Source organism: Salvelinus fontinalis, chromosome 8 (assembly GCF_029448725.1).
Source record: "Salvelinus fontinalis isolate EN_2023a chromosome 8, ASM2944872v1, whole genome shotgun sequence".
Classification (NCBI taxonomy): domain Eukaryota; kingdom Metazoa; phylum Chordata; class Actinopteri; order Salmoniformes; family Salmonidae; genus Salvelinus; species Salvelinus fontinalis.
Window position 1 is genome coordinate 32,122,075 of NC_074672.1, and position 18,300 is coordinate 32,140,374.

The 18,300-nt window shown below is 43.0% G+C and overlaps 1 protein-coding gene and 1 pseudogene across 1 annotated transcript in view; both read left to right on the top strand.

Moving 5' to 3' along the window:
* The window catches only part of prpf6 (PRP6 pre-mRNA processing factor 6 homolog (S. cerevisiae)), a 28,656-nt gene extending 23,178 nt beyond the window's left edge, over positions 1 to 5,478 (top strand). Inside the window, exons 16-21 of the mRNA XM_055932838.1 lie at positions 2,142 to 2,318; positions 2,656 to 2,789; positions 2,897 to 2,988; positions 4,069 to 4,183; positions 4,566 to 4,692; positions 4,785 to 5,478. Coding sequence (XP_055788813.1) covers positions 2,142 to 2,318; positions 2,656 to 2,789; positions 2,897 to 2,988; positions 4,069 to 4,183; positions 4,566 to 4,692; positions 4,785 to 4,937 — 798 coding nt within the window. The 3' untranslated portion in view covers positions 4,938 to 5,478. The remainder of the gene's footprint in view (positions 1 to 2,141; positions 2,319 to 2,655; positions 2,790 to 2,896; positions 2,989 to 4,068; positions 4,184 to 4,565; positions 4,693 to 4,784) is intronic.
* An 11,598-nt stretch (positions 5,479 to 17,076) lies between these two features.
* On the top strand, positions 17,077 to 17,896 carry LOC129861483 (protein AAR2 homolog; annotated as a pseudogene).
* The last annotated feature ends 404 nt before the right edge of the window (positions 17,897 to 18,300 follow it).

Consider the following 18,300-nt stretch of genomic DNA (forward strand, 5'->3'; position numbering starts at 1 on the left):
TTTGTAGGGGTTAATACATTTTTGTAGGGGTTAATACATTTTTGTAGGGGTTAATACATTTTTGTAGGGGTTAATACATTTTTGTAGGGGTTAATACATTTTTGTAGGGGTTAATACATTTTTGTAGGGGTTAATACATTTTTTGTTAGGGAAAATCAAGTCGGACAATACTTACGTGGAAATTACAAACTTTTGAAATTACACTACAAGTTTATATTTCCTGCAGCGCAGGACAATTCTCTGGGAAAACAGAGTGATCAAATTTAGCCATAACTTTTAACTGTTAGCCTCAGCCAAGACTCCTCTATGGATACAAAGAGCTGAATCAGAGCGAGTCCTACAGTCAGCCAAGACTCCTCTATGGATACAAAGAGCTGAATCAGAGCGAGTCCTACAGTCAGCCAAGACTCCTCTATGGATACAAAGAGCTGAATCAGAGCGAGTCCTACAGTCAGCCAAGACTCCTCTATGGATACAAAGAGCTGAATCAGAGCGAGTCCTACAGTCAGCCAAGACTCCTCTATGGATACAAAGAGCTGAATCAGAGCGAGTCCTACAGTCAGCCAAGACTCCTCTATGGATACAAAGAGCTGAATCAGAGCGAGTCCTACAGTCAGCCAAGACTCCTCTATGGATACAAAGAGCTGAATCAGAGCGAGTCCTACAGTCAGCCAAGACTCCTCTATGGATACAAAGAGCTGAATCAGAGCGAGTCCTACAGTCAGCCAAGACTCCTCTATGGATACAAAGAGCTGAATCAGAGCGAGTCCTACAGTCAGCCAAGACTCCTCTATGGATACAAAGAGCTGAATCAGAGCGAGTCCTACAGTCAGCCAAGACTCCTCTATGGATACAAAGAGCTGAATCAGAGCGAGTCCTACAGTCAGCCAAGACTCCTCTATGGATACAAAGAGCTGAATCAGAGCGAGTCCTACAGTCAGCCAAGACTCCTCTATGGATACAAAGAGCTGAATCAGAGCGAGTCCTACAGTTAGCCAAGACTCCTCTATGGATACAAAGAGCTGAATCAGAGCGAGTCCTACAGTCAGCCAAGACTCCTCTATGGATACAAAGAGCTGAATCAGAGCGAGTCCTACAGTCAGCCAAGACTCTTCTATGGATACAAAGAGCTGAATCAGAGCGAGTCTTACAGTCAGCCAAGACTCCTCTATGGATACAAAGAGCTGAATCAGAGCGAGTCCTACAGTCAGCCAAGACTCCTCTATGGATACAAAGAGCTGAATCAGAGCGAGTCTTACAGTCATCCATCCTCCAGTTTGCCCAACCCCAACATCAGTGTCGGGTGAAAGAGAACGAAAGCCCCAGGGGATATTTCAAAACTCATTTGTCTTGTCAGAATGGCCCAGTGGGATATATAGATCACATGGTGTGCACACACACAGATCCCTCAGTCATTTACTATCAGGGGAAATGTGAATGTGGAAGCTGCTGGCTGTGCTAGGTGTGTAGGGGTTGCTTCTCGGTCACGTAGAACACCAGCAGTTGGTGAGGTGGAGATGGACCTGACCTCAGACTTGTTTCGGGAGGAAGTATTATATGAAGGTAATGGTGTGTTATCCATGCGTCCATGCCCAGGCTTGCTAGATTCACAACTGGATGGGAAACTGCCAAAGTGCTGTCTGTCTCCAGGAGATCATAGCATTGCCTTGCCAGATAAAGTAACAATGTGGTGTTGTTGAAGGTAGAAACACTCAGGCTAGGCTTGAGGATGTTGCACCTGGCAGCATTAACATGATATTAGTTACATTTGAAATGGTTGTCTGATGTCTTGCCACCAAAAATGTATTTGTTCAATGCTATTTCTTCTGCAAGATCTTATTCAGAATGGAATACTGCTGAGAATAAGTGTTGTAATGTCAAATAAAATTTTATTTGTCACATAAACATGGTTAGCAGATGTTAATGCCAGTGTAACAAAGTGCTTGTGCTTCTAGTTCCGACAATGCAGTAATAACCAACGAGTAATCTAACCTAACAATTTCACAACAACTACCTTATACACACAAGTGTAAAGGGATGAAGAATATGTACATAAAGATATATGAATGAGTGATGGAGGCCTCCATGTAATGACTAAGATGAAACATGTATATACAGAGTGTGTGTTTGTCCCATTGCAGGTGTTTATGAAGTCAGTAAAGCTGGAGTGGGTTTTGGGGAACATCGAAGCAGCCCACGAGCTGTGCACCGAGGCTCTTAAACACTATGAGGACTTCCCCAAGCTCTGGATGATGAGGGGACAGATAGAGGAGCAGTCTGAGCACAACGAGAAGGCCAGGGAGGCCTACAACCAGGGGGTGAGAGAGGTGGAAGGGAGATTGGACGTGAAGACAGGAGCGGGCATTCTGGATGATGAGCGATCTGAATACATTCATATAGCTAGAGAGACAGTAGGCTATCTGAAGTTCAATGTGGCCCAGTTATTGATCCGGTCTTAAAACACTGATTCATCTCTTAACTCTGTGTGTGTGTGTGTGTGTGTGTGTGTGTGTGTGTGTGTGTGTGTGTGTGTGTGTGTGTGTGTGTGTGTGTGTGTGTGTGTGTGTGTGTGTGTGTGTGTGTGTGTGTGTGTGTGTGTGTGTGTGTGTGTGTGTGTGTGTGTGTGTGTGTGTGTGTGTGTGTGTGTGCGTGTAGCTGAAGAAGTGTCCCCACTCCATGTCCCTGTGGCTGCTGCTGTCTCGTCTGGAGGAGAGGGTTGGCCAGCTAACCAGGGCCAGATCCATTCTGGAGAAATCACGCCTCAAGAACCCACAAAGCCCAGACCTATGGTGAGATATACAGACGCATTACGCTTACACACAGACACACACACACACTTAAAACACACAAACTGGGTGATGCATACACATTACCTTGTGTGTGTGTGTGTTGTCAGGTTGGAGTCTGTGAGATTGGAGTTCAGGGCAGGGCTGAAGAACATCGCCAACACACTGATGGCTAAAGCCCTACAAGAGTGCCCCAACTCAGGTAAGACAGTCAGTCACAATGTGTGTGTGATGGAAAGCAATTCTCAGTCTTTTTAGTCTGCTAGATCCAGGTGGTGATTGTCCCAGTTAGCTAGGTCTCACTGTTGAGAATATGAGATGTATTTACTCACATAAACCAGGTTTCCATCTAACATTTTTATGCGAGTAAAGTACACGTCGGATAGATAATGTCACGACAGACCTGATGGAAACAGCAAATGTGTCGGTAAACTTTGCAAATGTCGACAAAACAATACTCTAGCCAAGGTGGGATCTTTTTGTGAAATGGAGGTGGAAATGCCTTTATGCACAAATATGGATATAATAACCATTTTGACGTAAACTTGGAGTCACGCGATGATATGGTGTGTGGTCTTTCCACTAGGACTCGTCAGGAAAGCATGCAGTTTATTAGGCTGCAGATGAAATAAGTTCTGAACTTCACAGGGTGGTGAAAGTGCTAGATGAGCTTGATGATCCTTTCCAATACATTTTGAGGGTCTTTTTCTGGTGACATGATGATTGATGCTTGACTGCTGTTTGACAAAACAAAATAATAATGATCTCATCATGTAGTATGCTGTTTCTTCGAGCTGCTGGGCACATTTGCTCTTTAACGCAACAATATTTTTTAACAAACCCATCAGTAGAGTTGAAAATGCGATGGAAACCCATTTACATTAGATTTTTTTATTCAGTACATAGGAATTTGACTGCACAAGTCATTTGTGTGTGCATTACGTCATCACGCACAGCCTTTTATCTGCAACAAGTCAAATTGATGATGTAAACATCTCCGCTGGGAAATGTTGTCTTTTTGTATTTATGTGGATTTTAGAATATTGGCATGGAAATCTGTCGCCAACTGGTTGGAAACCTAGCTAGTGAAGTGTAAATACCACAGAACTGTAAGGCGTTTACTCAAGTGACATGGTTTAGTCCTCAGAATCAGAAGGTTAAAGTTGTTTGTGTTTTAACTATGTCTATTTTTAATCATGATCATTAGTTCAACATGAAACAGTTCAGGGTGGAGAAAATACTCTTACATATTGTATCTACATATATCTCTGTCTTTCTGTAGGTATCCTGTGGGCTGAGGCAGTGTTTCTGGAGGCACGGCCCCAGAGGAAGACTAAGAGTGTTGATGCTCTGAAGAAGTGTGAACACGACCCACACGTCCTGCTAGCCGTGGCCAAGTACGACACACTACCAACCTACAGAACATGAATCTTTCACTCTCTCTCTCAACCTCCCCCCTCCTCTTATCTTTGCTATGACCACCTTCCCCTTTGTACTGTCTCAGTAGGTTAAACTCTCCCTTGCTCTTATCTTTGCTATGACCACCTTCCCCTTTGTACTGTCTCAGTAGGTTAAACTCTCCCTTGCTCTGCTTTCATTCCTTCAGTAGGTTAAACTCTCCCTTGCTCTGCTTTCATTCCTTCAGTAGGTTAAACTCTCCCTTGCTCTGCTTTCATTCCTTCAGTAGGTTAAACTCTCCCTCGCTCTCTCTTGCGTTCACTCTGTCAACATATTGGTGGTGATCTGGCGGTAACCAGCTTGTGTGTGTGTGTGTTGCAGGCTGTTCTGGAGCGAGCGTAAGATCACTAAGGCCAGAGAGTGGTTCCTGAGGACAGTGAAGATTGAGCCAGACCTGGGAGATGCCTGGGCCCTCTTCTACAAGTTTGAGATGCAACACGGCACTGAGGTCTGTGTGAATGAGCTTGTATGTGTGTGGGAGGCTCTGTGTTGTTCTATGGTGTCTCACATCCTCTCTCTCTCTCTCTGTGTCCCCTGTAGGAGCAGCAGGAAGAGGTGCGTAAGCGCTGTGAGAACGCTGAGCCGCGTCACGGGGAGCTGTGGTGTGCCGAGTCCAAACATGTCCTCTACTGGCAGAAGAAGATAGGAGAGATCCTAACACAGGTCGCCTCCAAGATAAAAAACACCTTCTAAAGTTGGACAGACAGACTGTGTGTGTTATGGATCTGTTTCTATGACTCCATGCCCCTCTGTCCACTAACCAGTGACACACACCTCAAGTTCTCTCCTTTCAAAGTCTGTGGTAGGGAGTAGCAGCATAATTGCAGTCTTCGGACACACTTGCCTGGGCTGAGGAGTGGACTATGGTGTTATACATTGTATAACAGTGTTATACAATGTATGCAGAGTTTTTTTTAAAGCACATTGCTGTTGGGAAAATGAAAACAGGATATTTTGTTGAACTTCATTTTTTATGGAATTGTGAAATATAATGTCCTTCAATTGAATCTACAAGTGTATTCTTGGAGCAGACTAAGTTACCTGATACCAGCTCTGTAAAGAAGTTAATGTGACCATTCATTTAACCATGGTATTGTTTCTTTACTCCTCTGTAATTTGCTTGATCGAGATATACACCGTAAATAGTTAGTCATGATTCACTGTTTGTGTATGTCTTACAACTGTTTAAAACTGCTCCGGAGGATTCCTTAATAAACAACAAACTGAAAATCGACCATTTAATTGCCTTGAATATGAGATGTTTTCTTAAGAAAACAAGCATCTTCCAAGATCTGTATGTGGCATGACACTGATGGTGAGATGGGTCGGCTCAAGATCACTGCCAAAGTAAAGGAAATCATATCCCATTTTATTTGTCACATGCTTCGTAAACAGCAGGTGTAGACTAACGATGAAATGCTTACGGGTCCTTTTCCAACAATGCAGAGTTAATTTAAGAGTCTATTGACGCACCTGTGCGTCAATCTAAGTAACATAATAAAAAAATCGCTATCAAAATCCATTCGTTTAAACTAGAGATAAGAGTTTTTGCATGTGCTGTGTCCCAATCCACCGCGTCCGAGTGACAGCCTTTTGCATCTGCAGTGGAAAGTGGCCGAGCTACAGCAGTGTTTGTCAGACCATGAGACATCCTGAAAATTGGTCTTCTCACAAATGTTTGGCTTACGAACTATTATGACCACTCTATTGAAAGGGGAGACACCCATGAACACAGTGGCCTTCTCTGTTTTAGTCTACGACCCCCACAATTGTCACAGGACTTGTGTGAAGGGAACCCATACAAACCACCTAGTTTGGAGGTAGTTTTGTGGCAACAAAAGTAAGGGGTTAAATGTGTCATATTTCCTAGATATGACACTCTTCAAAACCCTATTCCTTATGATACATTTTTGGCTGTTTTTGCCATTTCTGAATGTGTTATTCAATATTTTATTTACAATTATTTTGATACCCAAAGGGGTCCTAAACTTCAAAATCAAATAGCTTAATGATCCATGGTATGGCCATCTTAAAACAATTTCATGTGTTAGCTTAGTAACCCCCCCCCCCCCCCCCCCCCCCCTTTAAAGCATGGGTATGAGGTAATTGAGGTAGCTATGTACAAATAGGTAGGGCTAAAGTGACTAGGCAACAGGATAAATAGAAAGTAGCAGCATATGTGAATGTGAGGGTGTGTGTCATCCATATTCATGTGTGTGTGTGGGTAGAGCTAGTACAAAAAAGGGTCAATGCAGATAGTCCGGCCAGCCATTCGATTAGCTATTTAGCAATCTTATGGCTTGGGGGTAGAAGCTGTTCAGGGTCCGGTTGGTTCCAAACTAGGTGCACTGGTACTGTTTGCTGTGCGGTAGCAGAGAGAATGGTCTATGGCTTGGTTGGCTGGAGTCTTTGACCATTTTTGGGGCCTCCTTCTGACACCGCATCCCTCCAATAGAACATCCACATAAAGTCTGTAAATAGGGCGTTGGGACACCACGAGCAAGAACAGTTTCAATGCACCAGGGCATAGATTCTACAACTGTCTGGAACTCTATTGGAGGGATGCAACACTATTCTTCCAAGAGAAATTATCCAGGCGAATGCCTGCCTCAGACCGCTTGGAGAACATAAAGTCCTCCCAAGTCACTTTATACACACAAGATCTCTGCTAAACATAGAATCACATGGTGGTCCATCTCTCTGGGACCTCCAATAACTTCAGAACAAAGTTGACAACAAATACAAAGTTGCCATTGTCTTTGCAATTGATACAAACAAGCGACATACCGAGATGACTGCATCAATCTAACATAATACAAACATCCCCATCAAAATCTGCCTGTTGAAGCTAGAGATGTGTTTTTTGTATGGACTGCGTCTCAATCTACCGTATTCGCCTATGTCGGTCTTTCGCATCTGCGGTGGAAAGTGTATTAAGTAATATGACCCCAAACGGAATGGGAGACTCACAAACACCATGATATTCTCCATTTTACTCTATGATCCCACAAGTGTTACAGGACTCATGCGAAGGTAACCCCGTACCGGTTAAAACATTTTATGGAAGTTTTGTGCCAACAAAAAAAAGGGATTAAATATGTGTTTAAGATTTACTGACCTTTCTTATATCTCCTATAAGACAGACACTTCAAACACGTAAGATTTCTTTTTTGACTGTTTTGACATTTCTAAATAGAACCCTCCCAAAGGTTTAGACAGTTTAAAATATAAACAGTAGGCTATAGGCCTATTTATCATATTTAAATACATTTCATGTTCAATCAATCAAGTTATATTGTCTGTCATTTGTCTCTATATATGGTTTGGAGATGACACAGCATAATACAGACAGAAGCATGTCTGTTCTACAAAATATATTCACAAATATTTTATTTTCTCTGTTACGCTGTGTGCACTGAAGTGACATGCATGATTGTTGCTGGCACTGATGTTCAGATGAAGGGAATTAAATAGTCTGTAATGTGTATCCCTGCAGCTCTCAACTCACACAGCTGTCGCTTCTGGCAAAGTCATTCAAAGCGTATACTTTATCACTCAGGATGGAACTTTCCAGTGCTAATATTTTTGCCATGTAATGTTGTTAGTATAACAAAAACGAGATAACCTCACAGTAGAATAGTTGACCTATTTACCTATATGGCTTGTGGTTGTGTGTTTTATGCGAGATCAATATTCCTCTCAAGGCACATTCAAGTTGCTAGAGTCATAGAAAGGAAACATTCTGACCCTGCAGTTAATGCACTACAATTCTTAATGCAATCATGTGTTTTGAAAGCAGGGGGATGCCAGTTTTCCATTGCTACCACGTTTATTTCTCTACTCCTTCAATTGTGCATGTGGCATTGTTTACAAATGCATTTTTACACCCAGTTTTTCCAGCATTCTTTGGGCACAGCTGCTCACCAGAACTCTTAAAGGGGCAATGTTTTCTTAAAAGGGCAATGACATACTTTGTAATAAAAAAAGTATTCAAATTTATAATAAATAATAATAACAAATCAGGATGTTGTGTCCAATGGTGTAACTGGACATATGGACAAACCCCATGCTTAAGCCTATGTACATTTTAGTGGTGTGCTGTTTGTTCATCCACCCGCATTTGCTAATACCCTATCTGCAACCACCTGACATCGGACAAAGTGAAATTGAGGCCCGCCCCAACCCTAATCCTGCTTATATAGAAAATGCGCTGTAGGCGGCATTTATTTTATTTTTTTACATTTTGGTAGGCTATTTGTTAGTCAACTTGTCTATAAGTAGACATACATAGCTTAACTTCTGTCATTAGATGTTGCCCTAGACTGAGGAGAAAATGCCAACAAAAAAAAAATTGGGGGGGGATCAATGTCCAAATGACATCAATAAAAAGCTGTGAAAAGGACCCAATTGCCGGGACCACCCATCTGTAAAATGTATGCACACATGACTAAGTCCTTTTTGTCTGCTAAATGGCATTGAAATAGAGTTTGATGCCTCTGGAATTTATACACTGATTGAGTAGGTGACCTTATGGAGAATGTACTCTTGTTAGAGAGATGGTGAGAGAGACAGTTCCTCAGGGCTCTATAATGTTGATTAAAGATTAACAATGTTTGCAATTCTGTGCCATGTCACTCAGCTGTGAATATCCAATTAACTGTCCATTTATCCATACAAGATGTGGTGTTACAGTTCTGGTAGTCACCCACATTGATGAATCCATCAGGTTAGAATGTTGTGGCAGACATTTGGGCAGCTATGTAAGAAAGCCTGTCTCTTTAATAACTCAGTGATGTTGTTACATCTATCACAAGCAGGCAGAGTGTTTAGTTCATTACCAAGTGCAGCTCGCCACCTACAAATCTCAGTTTTGGACATTATTTCCTTTCTGACCAATTTAAAGTCTGTTCTAGGTGACAGGTTCTTCTGCATCGTCATCAAGGATGGCTGGGAGCTGCACCAGCTGGGCCACAGGTCGAGGTAACTCCGACCCTTGACCAGGATAGCAGCAGTCCTAATACGTCCATCAGGTAAGTATGAGTCATCTTCCCAACAGGCCGTGCAATGAAGCGTCTTAGAGTCATCAGGAAGGCATTGGCATCCAGGCTCTCCTGGAGGTCCAGGTGGGTGCAGTGGCTGGTCATGCATTTGTAGATGATGCCCCATCACATTTCGCCCAATTTTTTTGTTGAATAGTCCAAAATAATCCACTCCGGGAGAGTAGAAGGATGGCTTGTACAGACACAGAAGAGCAGGAGGTAGTTCTGCCATCTTTGGAACATCAGGTTTGATGCGCCATCTTTGGGATTGCAAACAGGTGTGCTGAAGCTTCCGGATAGCTTCCCTTCCCCGCAGAATCCAATATCTACGACCCTGTTCCGCCACAACCCTCTCTGGGCCGAGATGGAGGAGAGTCTAGTTGAAATCTTGAATGAGTCACTTGATCAGCGGATGATGCGGATCCAAGACGATGGGGTGCATAGCATCCATCTCCAGGTGCTCTTCTCTTCGCAATCTAACGCCAACTCTAAGGAGTCCTGAATCCTTATCATACTCAGGAGACAAGAGACCCAGGCGGCTTTTAGAAGGAATAGACCGGTTTGACATGACGGCCTTGACCTCTTCACAAAAGGATTCCATCTGAGCTTGCTACAGGAGGAGGATCTCTGCGGCTATGTAGTCTGCTCCTTTGCTGGTTGAACTGGAGAGTGGATCGGCCTCCACGTGTAGGGATCTAGTTGTTAAGAGCTGAAGACTGGAACTGACAGACATGTCCGCAGAAGGCTGATTTCTTCAGTTCACTGTCATCAGGCTCCGGGTCAGCAGAAGGCATTGAAGGCCACCTATCTTCTAAGTGCTGGAGGAACTCAGGGCCTTGGTGCATCGATGTGGTTGGGCCAGCTCTTTCAAGGTATTGCCCCAAGTGATGTCATCCGCATTGTTGTTCGCGGTATCTACATGCCTTCAGTTGACTACATCCGTAAGGTTCTAAATCTCTGCAACACAAGTTCCTATGAAGACCTTGTATTTACAAGATTCTGACTTGAGCCAATTAAGGACTGTAGTTGAATCGGACCAGAGGATGACTTGTCCGATGGGCAGGGTGAGTTCTGCTTGGAGGACACTGGCCAGCTGAGCCCCAGTAAGTGCAGCACTCAGCCCCAAGCGTGGAATTGACAGCTGCTTCTTTGGTGCAACGCGAGACCTGGCCAGAATGAAAGAAATGTGCATCTGCTTCTGGTCACCCACAGTCTGTATGTAGGCAACAGAGCCATATGCTCTCTATGACGTATCACAGAATATGTGGAGGTCTCTGGTTGACTTTGGATTGTCAGCATTTGGTGGTGTGTAAGTTCTGGTGAGCTCCATCTGGACAAAGTCAGGAATCTCTTGTTCCCAGAAAAGCCATCTGTCCAGCAGGCTCCGAAGCTGAATGGGCTCGTCCCAAACTATCCCTTCTTTTCACAGGTCCTCGGCGAGTACCTTGGCTCGGGTTGTGAAAGGCATGATGTAGCCTAGTGGGTGGTATTGACAGGCAAGCATGCTGTAGATATTCCTCAATGTAGGTTTGGAGAGCTACACAATGTGGTGCTTATATCTCAAGGAGTCTCTGAGGCAGTTTCAATGTTGCCAAAGGGGTTGGTTCCCTGGAGGTCCGTGCTACTTTGGGAAAGCCACAGTTCACTGCTTTCTGATCTAGCCTCGGGCAGTAGTTGCTCGATGACAGCCGGTACATTGCTGGCCCAACGGTGTATCTAAAAGCCTACAGTATGGAGCAACTGCCGCAGTACATTAACAAGGTTTCTTGCTTCGTCGGCAGAGGGGGTGTCACCACTTACAGCTACGGCATGTTGATAGAATCTGAGGAGGACAGGGATAGTCCCAAGGTTGGTCCAGGGAGGAGAAGGTCATTGAGTGACTGTCCTTTATGCTGGAACGAACAGTTAAACACAATCCTATCCTTTCCATTGTGATGCACAATATGGTGGGGTAAAAACCAGGACTCAGTAGATCGTTCAGCTACCTCAGGTGACACCAGTGACACGTAACCTACCGTCTGAAGCTTCTTTATCTCCTGGCAGTACACCTCTGCACGTCTTGGGTCTCTGGCGAGTATGTGGAAAGCTGCTTGTCGAGCATTTCATTCCAAAATCATGGGCATTAATATGGAGTTGGTCCCCCCTCCACTCTTCTGGGAAGGCTTTTGACTAGATGTTGGAACATTGCTGCGGGGATTTGCTTCCATTCAGCCACTAGAGCATTAGTGAGGTCGGGCACTGATGTTGGATGATTAGGCCTGGCTCACAGTCGGCGTTCTAATTAATCCCAAAGGTGTTTGATGGGGTTGAGGTCAGGGCTCTGTGTAGGCCAGTCAAGATCTTCCACACCGATCTCAACAAACCATTTCTGTATGGACCTCACTTTGAGCACAGGGGCAGTGTCATGCTGAAACGGGAAAGGGCCTTCCCCAAACCGTTGATACAAAGTTGGAAACACAGAATCATCTAGAATGTCATGCTGTAGTGTTAATATTTGCCTTCACTGGAACTAAGGGGCCTAGCCTGAACCATGAAAAACCGCCCCAGACCATTATTCCTCCTCCACCAAACTTTACAGTTGGCACTATGCATTGGGGCAGATAGCGTCCTCCTGGCATCCACCAAACCCAGATTCGTCTGTTGCACTGCCAGATGCTGAAGCATGATTCATCACTCCAGAGAACATTTTTCCACTGCTCCAGAGTCCAATGGTGGCGATCTTTACACCACTCCAGTCGACGCTTGGCATTGCACATGCTGATTTTAGGCTTGTGTGCGGCTGCTCGGCCATGTCAATCCATTTCATGAAGCTCCCGATGAACAACTATTGTGCTGACGTTGCTTCCAGAGGTAGTTTGGAACTCGATAGTGAGTGCTGCAACCGAGGACAGACCATTTTTATGTGCTACGTGCTTCAGCACTCGGCGGTCCTATTCTGTGATCTTATGTGGCCTACCACTTCACGGCTGAGCCGTTGGTGCTCCTAGACGTTTCCACTCCACAATAACAGCACTTACAGTTGACCGGGGTGGCTCAAGCAGGGCTGAAATTTGATGTACTGACTTGTTGGAAAGGTGGCATCCTATGACGGCCATTCTACCACCAATGTTTGTCTATGGGGACTCGGCTGTGACCTCGATTTTATACACCCGTCAGCATCGGGTGTGGCTGAAATAGCCGAATCCACTAATTCAAAGGGGTGTCGACATACTTGTGTATATATAGTGTCTTCTTTTTCCTCCAAATGAAAATGTGGATTTAATTATTTATTTTTTTAATGAAAAATACTCGTATCATTATCCTCGAGCTTGCAAGGTGAGGGTGCTTTTAAAAATATATTTTTTTCTTACTTGTTAAACAAAATCTCTTTCTCTGATCAATTGTGTTAGTATAAAATAACATAATTTGTCCGTTTTTTTACATACAATATAGCTCAGTACTTGTATTATTTATTTATTGTATTTTTTGCTAAACTTTATCAAGGGATCAAATCATTTGGGACCCCACTGTATATATAATAATAATAATATAAGCCATTTAGTAGACGCTTTTTTGCATTAATTTGACATTCCTTTGTATATAGACTTACATGTAACAGTTTGAATGCAACGGTTAGTAATGTAACAGTTTGAAAGCAACAGTTTCAGCATTATTCTAGTATTACGCGCGACAGTTTCCCCGAACTATTTTGAGGACTCTAAAGTGTACATAGCCTAGCCCACTGATTGGGGCGCATCTAACCTAAACATGTCCACGTTGCTCCCCTGCACCTATAATCTCTCCAACGAAACCGAAAGAAAACAAAAAGTTGATTGATTGATCGTGGAAATTGTTCTCGACTTGATGGGACTGGAGTTTACTGAAATCCTAAGCCCACCGCTAGCAACCCATGACAGAGAGGGAAACTAGAGACGCCAATAGGATTTCGGCGATGTTGGGTAACCACGGAACTTCGGGAAAATCACTGCACATCCTGGGTCCGCTTGCCAACGCGTTGACTTTACCCAAGAAAACGTTTTTAAACACCCAAATAGGCTACTAACCTTTTGGATACAATGTACACAACCCGATCACGAATAACTCCCGCAGATCCTGCTGGCTCCCGAGGACACTGATTTGCTTGTCTGAAGATCATCCTATAGAAAATGATAAATGGTAGGTGGCCATTCCCTTCTGACATGTCATGCATACTTGCGTAACGATGGGTGCTGTCCTAGATCAATGGAAAGCACACTTGGAGATGGGGTCCATTCATGTAGATAAAACCAACTAATGTTATAGTGTTTTCTCTCTGTTCTGAACTGTTGCATGTTGAATAGTTTGATCATGATTAAATGTAGACATATACGTACCGTTTACGCACTCTGTCGTGCGCCCAAGAATAACCTTTCAATTACGCGCATTGCGCGCAGGACGCATTCCATATTAAATCTACAAATAATGAATGTGAATTAAAACAAGCTGACTGGCAGGTATGTGTTAACTCACACATTACTTGATTTTTCAGTATGTGAACGGGCTTGTTCTCCGTAGCGTCGTGGTGTTTCTGCTGTTGGGTGTCTCCTACAGTAAGCGCAGGTGCAACTACACGGATATACTCAGCACGTACAGAGAACTAATCTTCGTTGATCTTCAGTATTTGGTATGTGGGCCTTCAGATCGTTGAAAGTGTGTTACTGTTGTTCACAAGATCCAAGTGGCTTTATCGCAAATATAACTATTAGTTTTGTCTTTATTAATTTATTCTACCTGTTATATTGACTCTGGAAAATGGCAGATGCAAAATTCACACTTTAGAAAAACGTATTCCATAAGTCTGGCACTAGCTTGAGCCTACACAAATATTATGCAGGGCAAGTCTGTACAGTGGAATACATGTTTTTGACTGCCTTCACTGGTTTGTTATGAATTTATAAACATGTGTAACCCTTTATTGTCTAACAGACATGTCTGTTTTCTTGGAACAGAATCTGACAGGCACTTTTGACACACCCAAAGAGAGGGACCATTGTCCCTCAGGAAAGGTAGTGTGTGTGTGTGTGTATGTTTGGTTTTACTATCCTTATGGGGACTAGGAGTCCTCACAAGGATAGTAAAACAATGAAAATTGTCATTGTCATTTCGCAGGTCCCCACAAGGAAAAATTATATTTTAGGCTTAAATTAGTTTTAGATTTGGGATTATGGTTAAGGTTAAGGTTAGTTTAAGGATTAGGGAAAATAGGATGTTGAATGGAAGTCAATTGTTTGCTCCCCACAAGGATAGTAAAACAAATGTGTGTGTATGTGTTTGTTTGTGTGTCAGTTTCAGGACCATGGACAGGGGATGTAGCTAATATGCACCTCTGTGAAAACAATTACACCTTGCCTTATACTCCAATTACAACTTTGTTTGTTTGTTTGAGTGATTGATTGAATGATTGATTGCTTGAATGTATGAAATAAAAATGTGAATTGCAGATGACAACACAATCATTATACAAAATGTATTTCCAACGTGTGTCTCTTATTTGACAGTATGCCTAATAATTCACTGTTTTCCCATGCTTCATTATGGCAGCTGCAGCACGTGTTGCGCTCCATCCATGGTATGACGGAGCAGTTCCTGTGCCAGGGCTGGGACCAGGAACACGGGCGGGGCAGCAGGCAGCAGAGGGGCATGAAGAAGCTAGTGGAGATGATGGCAGTGCTGATCAGACAGAACTGCAGACAAACTGACCTGGTGAGGCTGCTTTAAAGACAGGGCTAGGTTTCACTATGGTTCTGGCGAATGCTTTTTGTCACTTACAATTCATTTTTCAATAATGATAGTAAATGTGTATAAATGATGTATATCAGTCAACGACGATGTAATGAGATGAGACGGATCCTCAATGTTTTGCCTTTACTTTCTTTAAGGCGAGCAGACAGAAGAGAACAGCGCCGTGTGTGACTACCCAGAGGACGAAGGGAAAGAACAGGAAGAGGATGAGACTCATCAGGGCACTGATAAACTGTTGGCAGAAGCTGCAGAGTTTGTACACACCCACAAAATAATTTGGGGGAAAAACGTTTTTATTTTTATCAAAATTGTTTCAAAAAAGCATTTATGGATTGTGTTTGGTTCTTATTTTGTAGAGTAGAATGACAGTTTGTATGTCAGGCATAGGCCTCTGTTTATGACCTTTTACTTCTTGTCTGTACAGTCCCACATGTATAAGCTATAGGTCACCATAGATCAGGGATGGGCCACTTTGATGTGGTTTGGGGCCACAAAAAAAACGAACTGATCATGCTTACTATACGTTTAGATAACTAGCCGCTAGACTAACTTGCCAATCTAAAAATGTTTAACTGACTTGAGCTAATTAAATGACTGCTGATGCACAAAACACATGTTGAAATTGCACTTTGTGTAATCTATTATTCTAACGCTCAACAGTAAGTTGAGACCCGACTGAGTTCCCCCCATTAATTATGGTTGTTAGAGGATGGTTTTACAATGCAGGGAAGATATTTACTTGTAATACCTTGGTGCACACACATTTTATAACTCTTAGCTATCTCACAATCCAGATATTGTTTTTGTGAAACCGATAGATACATCTACTGTTTTATGAAATGTCTTCAAGATGCCCACTGATAAAGGTTTCTTAAACTGCACCATTGGTTGTTTATTCCTGTAATGATCGAAAAATGGGCTATTACTAGATACCTATTGTTTAGTTCTCTTGTTATAAGAAATTGTTATCAAAATGGACAAAAAACAAGAAACTTCCCAAGTTGCATAACTTCCAGAACGTTTATCATTTTAGGGTTTTGTTTCTGTGGGGAAAGATATTCCACATGCACAGTCATGTTTACATGAACTCTGTAGCACTGTTAGTGCTATCCTGGATCCTTGAGACGTCCATTCCATAAACTTAACCCTAACCATTTTAAATGTCTACTTCAATATGGTCATACCAAGAATCATTTAGCTATTTGATTTACAATTTTAGAACCCCTTAAGGTATCAAAACATTTTTGTTTGATGAAACATTGAATTTGGCCATACTGCTATTAGCCCATAGAAACACATTGACTAACAGCTTCATACAGATTAACAGTAAGAAAATACATTCTAAAGGAATTTTATTCTGAAGTGTCTGTCCTATATCTGAGACATATAGGAATGATCAGGCCATGAATATATATATATATATTTACATGTATTTAACCTCTTGTTTTAGGCACTAAACGATCTCCATATATTTCCATTCATTCTGTTCACTGGTACCCAAACAAAAAACTGAAATCGCTAGTTTAACGGGCCACAGATTTTGATGGGGATTTAACTATTACGCTAAATCGACTCTAGGGGGTTTTGAGCACTGGATACAAATCAGTATTCGACTTCCATCCGTCAGTTGACATACATGAAAGCCGGTCACTAGGGGGCAATAGTGACCGTTTTTACCTTCAATTAGGTTTTGATTTTGCTAGAGCTGTGTGGACAGGGATGGCAGGTGTACATAGGTATCTGCGTCTTAGTTCAAAGGTTGCAAGTACGAATCCAGCAATAGAAGGTTACTTTTGAGAGTTTTGTTTTAAGCCCATCACAAACCTTTACCCTTATGTGGATCATTCAGAGTTAATGCCTAACATAATCATCTGTCTCTGATTCCAAAGGTTGTAAATTCGAATCCAGCAATATAAAGTTGTTTTTGAGATTTTTGTTTAAAGCCTATCCCAAACCTTAACCCTTACCTTAACCAATCAGAGTTAATGTCTAAACTTAACCCTAACCTTAACATTTCAGAGATAATGGCTTAACCTAACCTTGAACATTTAGAAATTTGATATTTGCAACAACTTCAAAATTTGACATTTGTGAAACATGGATGAATGATAAATCTTGAGGTGGCATGGGGGTTGTTTGAGGAGACATGGATGAATGATAAATCTTGAGGTGGCATGGAGGTTGTTTGAGGAGGGGGCAACCCTGGTTGTTATGGAGCGTTCCCGAGGGCACAGAGCTCGGTATCAACTACAAGAGCTGGCAGGTCGGGTCTTGCTTCCAGGGGGTGAAGATGATCCCACCAGGCCTCCACTTCCTCCACTACTGTTCCTCCAATGCACCAGACCGTGGGGGTGAAACAGGCCTCTGAAGCAGCGAGATCTGTCTGGCCAACTGGGAACCCAAAGAGGAGGATCTGGACATCTCTGCCTCCCAGAATGAAGAGGAGGTGGGCAGGGTCTGGGTGGGCTTACAAGACCTGGACCCTTTCCTGGGCCCCTACCCACCCGTACGAGCTGATGTAGAAATGTGTCTCGCTAACTGCCTGTGTGAACCAGGAGCTGGCCACAAGGTTGCAGCTTCTCCTGGGTTGTATGTGTGCCGTCAACAACCTAATCCCATAACTTTAGCTCAAACACCAAGAACCGCGAGGAACAGAACCTGCCTAGGAACGATAAAGTGTCAGACCATGAAGGAGGGGCTGGACAGGATGAAGCCGAGAGATGGGACTGAGCTGAGGTTCTCCTCCATCCCCAGGCAGACCTACCCTCCTGGAGCCACCTCAGCCTAGTGTAGCCCAGACCTGAGCTGCAGTGGCAAGAAAAAGTATGTGAACCCTTTGGAATTACCTGGATTTCTGCATACATTGGTCATCAAATTTGATCTGATCTTCATGTAAGTCACAATAATAGGCAAACATAGTGTGCTTAAACTAATAACACACAAATGATTCAATTTGTCTTGTCTATATTGAATACATCATTTAAACATTCACAGTGTAAGTTGGAAAAAGTATGTGAACCCCTAGGCTAATGACTTCTCCAAAAGCTACAGTGCCTTGCAAAAGTATTCATCCCTGTCAGAGTGTGCGCAACTGGTTGAAGGAAGTCAGGTGCAGGAGAGCAGAGATGAGTGAACAGGCACTTTATTCAGGCAGAGGAAAACAGCCGAATGCAAACTGCATCACAACACTCCGGCCCAAGGGAAAAAGCGATAGCGCACAAATACACAAATAGGTACAATTAACAAAACCACGGGTC